This window comes from Labrus bergylta, chromosome 10, assembly GCF_963930695.1.
Source record: "Labrus bergylta chromosome 10, fLabBer1.1, whole genome shotgun sequence".
Classification (NCBI taxonomy): domain Eukaryota; kingdom Metazoa; phylum Chordata; class Actinopteri; order Labriformes; family Labridae; genus Labrus; species Labrus bergylta.
Window position 1 is genome coordinate 8,310,479 of NC_089204.1, and position 7,512 is coordinate 8,317,990.

Genomic DNA, 7,512 nt, shown 5'->3' on the forward strand with positions numbered 1-7,512 from the left:
ATGTGGTGACTCAGAGTGGATATACTGCTGTGTGTTACACTATGTTCCTCTAAGAGTTTTATGAACACAAGAACAGGAGGACGAAGAGGAAGAGGAGGAAGAGGAGGAGGGAGAGGAGAGGAGGAGGAGGAAGAGGACGAGGAGGAAAAGAGGAGGAGCTCTCTTTCAATTACAGACGAGACGTGAGAAAATGAAATGTCACAGAAACATCCTGATGTTCAGTGAGACTCAGAAGGAACTTTTTGTGTCTTTAAAGGAAGTCTCTGAGAAGAGAGAAACCTGTGATCCTGCAGCGTGGAGGAGACATAGACAACATGTCATAATGTGTGGAGAGCTGTGTCTCCAGATCTTCTGTCGGGAGTAATGAAACACCATGAATGAATGACACAAATGGAACGAGAGGTGAAGATGAACCTGGGAGTGAAGGTCAGGTGAGGTCAGGTCTCAGGTAATCAGGGTCGTACAGTTGTTGGTACTTCCTGCTCTTTGATGAGCGATGTTCAGAGAAGTTGGTGCATCTTCTTTAAAAGAGTTACCTGGAGATCTGAGTGATCCTGCTCGGTCCAGAACCTCCACCTGTAATCAGGATCACAGTCAGGATGCCTTTGGTGTCATTTTAAGCTCAGCATGCAACTTAATGTCTCAGCCACATCTCGGTCTTGACTACAAGACTAGGCTGAGCTGTTGCTCTCTCTCTCTCTCTCTCTCTCTCTGTCTCTGTCTCTCTCTCTCTCTCTCTCTCTCTCTCTCTCTGTGTCTCCCTCTCCCTCTCTCTCTCTCTCTGTCTCTCTCTCTCTCTCTCTGTGTCTCCCTCTCCCTCTCTCTCTCTCTCTCTCTGTGTCTCTCTCCCTCTCTCTCGCTCTCTCTCTCTGTCTCTCTGTCTCTCTCTCGCTCTCTCTCTCTCTCTCTCTCTCTCTCTCCCTCTCTCTCTCTGAACAAAGGTTAGAACGTCCTTGTGTTGAAAGCTGACATTTGTTCTCATAAAGGCCAGAGAGCCGCTGCCAGAGACGATTAATGAAGAGTGGGGAGTCTGCTCCGTTTGTCCCCCGTTCACAGGCTGTGTCTGATCTAAAGCTTTGTTTACTGCTGGTCACAAGTCCCCAAGTCTTCAAGTGTCTGTCTCCAAGTCTCCAAGTGTCTGTCTCCAAGTCTCCAAGTCTCCAAGTGTCTGTCTCCAAGTCTCCAAGTCTCCAAGTGTCTGTCTCCAAGTCTCCAAGTCTTCAAGTGTCTGTCTCCAAGTCTTCAAGTCTTCAAGTGTCCGTCTCCAAGTCTCCAAGTCTTCAAGTGTCTGTCTCCAAGTCTTCAAGTCTTCAAGTGTCCGTCTCCAAGTCTTCAAGTGTCTGTCTCCAAGTCCCCAAGTCTTCAAGTCTTCAAGTGTCTGTCTCCAAGTCTTCAAGTGTCTGTCTCCAAGTCCCCAAGTCTTCAAGTGTCTGTCTTCAAGTTTTCAAGTGTCTGTCTCCAAGTCTTCAAGTGTCTGTCCCCAGGTCTTCAAGTTTTCAAGTGTCTATTAGACATTCAGGGGGAGGAGCTCGGAGTAGAGCCGCTACTCCTTTCAAATCTAAAGGTTTTTCAGATACTCCGAACTGGAGGGAGACCCACAATGTGCAGGCGGGATGATTTATCCACCAGTCTCTGGTCTGGAGACACCACGAGATCCTTCAGGAGGAACTTGATAGTGACCTGACCTCGGATAAGAGGAAGAAAATTGAGGGATGTAAATATCAGAGTTGAAGTTCTGGTGTTGTGACAGCCTTCTCTCTCTGCTAGAGGAGCGTCTCACTCACTCACACTTTGTCTCTCATTATTCTCCTGTTTGTCTGTTTTCATAGATCTGAAGCCTTCAGATCTCAGACATACTGTATGATGTCACTCTGCTGTTTGCACGCTCTAAGTGTGTGTCAGAGCGCTACAGTACGCTAGCTGTGTATGTGTGTGTGTGTGTGGGGTATAATTGAACTTCTCTCTAATCTCACAGCAGAGGAGGTGTTTGACATTTAACAGGCCTCTTTTTTTGTCTGAGGAATAAGGCCTGTCTGTCGTTTCTTCTTCTCCCTCGCTTTCTCTCTCTCTCTAGCTCTCACCCCCCCCCCCCCCTCTTTGTTTCTCTGTGTGGTACTCTGTCTCATGTGAGAACTCCGCTTTGCTAACAAATCTGGAGCTTTTCAGCTTTTCTGCTCAGCCATGTGAGACACTGTGGGCTCTGTGGCTGTTTATTTGACTCTGAGATTTGCATTCCCTTCCACACAGAAGCTTCACACACGTGGCTCACAGAACCCTCACTCACTCTGTTCAGCTCCTGTTTTTTTTACTTGTACCTGTCATAGTTCTGTGGTGATGGGCGAGCTGGAGGCCTGCTGATGCTGCATCGCAACAGAAGATTTCCAAAAGAAACTCGTAAAGTTAGAAACATGTCCAACAGTAAGAAACAGATCCAGTCATCAGCCTGCAGGGGGCGCTGTGTAGTACTGCACTTTAGTAAACGTATATTTTACAACATAAGTAAGATGATGGATTTGGGGCGTGAGGGGACCTGATGGTCTGGATGCGGGTCAGTAGGTGTTAGTTTGACCTCCTGTCCTCAGGGTGTCGCTATCATTGCTACAGTCCGACTCACGCTTTGAGCTGTTAGTCAATGGTTGGATTTGGGTGCCCAGTCCGTCTCCAGAGCGTGCCAGCAGCGCCACTCCGCTTCACTCTGTTTCAAAAACGCTGCAAGTCTATTTATGACGGAGCTGGACAGAATGATCGACCTGGACAGGAAGTCAGATAAGGAAACGCACAAAAGGACACGGGAGGGGTGTGGCTATGATTTCTTCTTCTGAACTTGTGCTGAATGAACCGTCTCGTTTCAGCTCGTCTCTGTTGATGAATCTATCCAGCTGTAGGAGTGTGTTTGTCCTTGGGGGGCCACCGTAGGAGAGAGAGAGAGGGTTTGTGCAGGACGATGCTGAAGAGGGCGAGCGAGTGAGGGAGAGATGAGTCTAAACCTGATCAACCAGAGCAGCTGTCACTGCACCCCCCCCCCCCACCACCACCACCACCACCTTTACAGTTTATACCCCCCCTCCCCCCACACACACAGACACACTCTCTGTCCCTCTCTCCAGATTGACCGCGGAGGTCAATTGCCAATTTGCCTCTGCCGATGTCTTTGTCAGGAAACAATATTAATTTAGTCTAATTAGGACCTGCAGCTAATGAGCGCCTCAGATAATGACTTCATTTATAATCCATAAAACAAGTGTGGCGTGTTACAGAGAGGAGGGACCACAAACAACGTGGACACACACACACACACAGACACACACACACTCACACACACACTCTCACCCTCTCTCAAACTCACTCTCTGGCATGTCTGCATTGCAGTCCTCTGTTGGTCAGCTGGAGCACATTTCTGAGATTTTCAGACACTGACCATCCAACAACCCCCCCACCCCTCTGTCTCTCTCTCTCTCTCTCTCTCTCTCTCTCTCTGTCTCTCTCTCTCTTTCTGTCTCTCTCTCTCTCTCTGCCGTCATCTCTCTCTGTTTGTGGGAAACATGGATCTGTTCTCATTGTAGCTGGAGGATGCAGAGGAATGGAGGGAGGAACCGTTAAAGGAAGAAGAAGAGGAGAGAGATATGGGATAGAGTGCAGAAGGATTAGTGTACAGGGAGCTGGAATGTGTGTGTGTGTGTGTGTGTGTTAGAGTGATATAACACACACAGAGAGATGGAAACTGATATTGGCAGAGCGGGAGAACAGGGGGGAGACGAGGGGGGAGACGAGGGGATTCACAGCAGATGGACATGAGAGAGAGAGATGAGAGAGATCGAGATGCTCCAGTGACTCGGCCGTACTGATAAAGTCCAGCTGGTCAGAGTCTGGTCTCTCAGAGAGCTAAACTGAACTGGACCAGACCAGACCAGACCGGTCCAGAATCAGGGCGAGGATCAGACATTAGGTGTCGTTTGCAGCACAGCGTGCTTTGTACAAATGTTCCTCTGTTTGTTCTGATGAGAAAACTCGTTAAGTGAAGTGATCCCGAGGGATCAGTGAGCCTCCCGCTTCATATACAGACCAGATCATCAAAATGTTCTATATTCACTCTGCAATACCTAAACGATGCAATCTGTGTTTTTCAATCATCAGTATGATCCAGCTTCTGCACACTTTGGTTCAGATACATCGCTAAGTTATCGTGCAATGTCTACATTATGTTCTGTCAGCGTGCAGAAGCTTGTCGTTATAAACAATAAATGATCCGATATCTGGACTTCTATTGTTGTTGCCATGGCATCAATCAGGTCATTATTAGATTTTGACTAGATTCATGTCAAAGTTTGAGCTCTGACATCCTGAGCGTTCTCTGTTTCCTGTTTGCTGAACTCTAACCATGAAGGTGGATCTGTTTCCTCTTGGACTCTGAGCTGCGTCTGAAGCCTTTCTGCAGGATCAGGATGCAGGTCTCTCTGCAGGAATGAGTCTGTGTGAAATCAGTTAGCACGCCGTGTGTTAGACCTGTTGGTGCTTTGAAGCTGCAGCATCTGCTGCTTCAGATCTGACTGCTGCTACAAAAACAGGGTTTCCCTGTCAGATCAAATAAACTCAGGGCCACAGGGTTTTTCTTTCTTTGCCTGAAAAGCAGAATATTGAACACGCACATCATGAAACAATTCACTGAAGGAGAACAGCATGTTTGAAACGGGACTCTTTCATCAAAGCGTGCTGCTGGTGTACCAGCAGCAACGGCAGAGTCACACATGGTGCTGTAAGCTCCTCCCCCTCTCAGACAGCGTGCAACCAGAGGGCGGAGAAGACGACAAAGACGTGATGAGAAGTCGAAGAACCGACTGACGAGGTTCAGAAATATAAACGATTAAATCTGATGTTAGCTAACTGTTAGCATGTGGAGTATGTGTTTGTGTATTCAACTGTTGCCATGACGAATGGACGAATGTTTGACAAATGACAAATGTTTATATTACAAAAGCTCATTTATTATTATTATTATTTATGTTCCAAACTTCTGAAGCTAACTTGAAGATGGACATGGAGAGAGACGACTTTTTGGTGTCAGATGGATTTATTGATTTCTTTGTATCAAACCTGAGACAGAATTCGGGTTAGACGACTTCCTGCTAAACATGAGACAACGGTGTCACTGCTAATGATACAAGCTAACGTTACGGCTCTGTCTGTTCTGAATAATATCTGCAGGGATGTTCACTCTGCTTCTCTCTCTCTTTCTCTTTCTCTCTCTCTCTCTTCTTATTCACTTATTTATTTTTATTTTGTGTTTGTATTATCTTAACATGTTCAATAAATTGACTAATAAAAAATTTAAAAAAAGATCTTCCTCCGTCTCCGTCCTCGTCCTCTCAGCATGTCGTGTCGTCTTCTCTCCGATTGTCCCGCCTCTCCAGAGCTCGTCCACCGTAGTGTTCTCTGCTTCCTGTTTCTTCTTCTTCTTCTTCTTTTAAGAAACAGCCTAATCAGCACTTTTCAGTTTGACAGATTAAATTAAATGTTAAAGAAGAAGAACGAGCCTCCGGCATAAATAAACTCGCTCTGTGTGGTTTCAGACACGGTGACATTTCTGCTCTGATTGGGATCTGTAGTCTTCTCACTGGAAATGTAAATTATTCATACCCTGTGTTCAGTACGTGGCGATTGTATTGGACATTTAAAACATTTGAAAATCAGACGTTTGTCGGTTTATCTGGATGTAACGTCGTGGTGGTGTAGCTGTTTGTTGGACCGGAGACACACCACCGTCCTTCTTCTTCTTGGTGAACGTCTTCTCACTCCGAGCTGCAGCTGTGTCCGTCAGAGAGAGAGTCCATGTTGTTTTCTGAGCCAATACTCCACACTTCACCTTTAATAACGGACAGGGCTGCAGGTCACCTCTCCGTCTGCACACTCTCATTCCTGACCTCAACCCGGTATCCACGTCTACGTCCGCAGGCTGACGGAAACAACATCAGGACTATATCTCAGAAACACACGGGCCAAATGATCCACATGTAAACCGAGAGAGAGACAGTGGGGGGTGGGGGGCTTTTGTGTCAGTCACAGTGTGTGTGTGTGTGTGTGTGTGTGTGTGTGTGTGTGTGTGTGTGTGTGTGTGTGTGTGTGTGTGTGTGTGTGTGTGTGTGTGTGTGTGTGTGTGTGTGTCTTAGTCTGTGTGTGTGAGAGTGTGTGTGGCTGCACAATGAAGGTGGCATGTTCCATTACCTGACTGTGATTTAGCTCCGTCCCAGGTAATAGTCCGGCCCGCTGAGGTCAGCAGAGGGCCAGAGTGAGAGAGAGAGAGAGAGAGAGAGAGAGAGAGAGACCACGCTGAGAGATGAAGCCAACAGTACAGAAAAACTGTAGTTCCTCTCGTGTCCACTACAGTTTGTCTCCTGCAGTGAGTCAAACTTTACAGCATATCAGACAGATTGTGTTCTCGTCTAAACTTTTTAAAATATCTAATGACACGCTCTGATAACCTTCTTACTTTACGTTGAGGGACTGTTTGGACCACAGGTCTTTGAGTTGCGTCTTAACCACCAAGTTTACGTTAGCTCACACATATTTGGTCTCTGCTAACCCCTCCCTCCTCCCCAGCTCCACCCTCTCTTCCAAATATGGTCATTGCTGGCTACAAAAACAGTAAATTACAGAATTCAACTTGAAAAAGCGACAGCGTTTACAGCACGTCTAAGTAATAAAGGTGAATAATATGTATTGAAAAGCCTCGGTGAGGAGGAAAGAGCATCACAGACAGTGAGTAGAAGGACTGAACAGCGTCACAAAGTGTCACGGCTGATGGACATGTTGGTGCCGTCCTGCTCCATGTTTGTGTGTTCGCTTTGTGACAGAGCGGCTCGGCCGTCACTCCAGCAGCCTCAGCAGCTCTCAGCCACCTGTCCGCTCCTATCAGCTGCCTGCGTCGCTCCGTCCGGCCTCGGCGAGCAGGATGGAGCGTGACGACGGGATGACAAAAAGAGAGAGAGTTAGAGAAGGGAGAGAGTGTGACGGGATGGAGAAGAAAAGAGAAGCGATGTTTGTGTGCGATGGCAGAATGAACGGAGCTGCGTGTGAATGTGCTGTGACAGCTCTGTCCAATAATGTCCCTCACTGTCCTCATGCTGCCTCTCTCTGATTGGTTAGTCACAGACCTGTCACTCAGAGTTTCCATCAGATCAACATTAAGAAGACAATGGTGGACGTCCAGTCATGAGCCTCGTGCTCCTCTGAATCTGTGGGAACACAAACATGATTCAGATGTGACTTCAGAAAAACTCTCCTCACAGCAGAGTCGATGATTCATTTCAGTCAAACACACAAACGCTCCTGACAGGAGGACTTGATGTGAATATTTAGACCGCCACATAAGCTGGAGATGTCCAGGTCACCTGTCTATGCTCGCTTCAGATTATAGTCTGTTCCTGCAGGGGACGCTGGAGTCCCATCGATGGCAGTCTCCATGCTGGAAATGCTGTCTCAGCCTAACTTTCAGTCAGCCTAACTTTCAGTCAACCT

At 47.2% G+C, this 7,512-nt stretch overlaps 1 protein-coding gene across 1 annotated transcript in view; it reads left to right on the top strand.

Moving 5' to 3' along the window:
- The first annotated feature begins 390 nt into the window (after nucleotides 1–390).
- cdh23 (cadherin-related 23) overlaps nucleotides 391–7,512 on the top strand; it is a 113,012-nt gene continuing 105,890 nt past the window's right edge. The window contains exon 1 of the mRNA XM_065959776.1: nucleotides 391–431. Within this exon, the coding sequence (XP_065815848.1) occupies nucleotides 391–431 (41 nt within the window). The remainder of the gene's footprint in view (nucleotides 432–7,512) is intronic.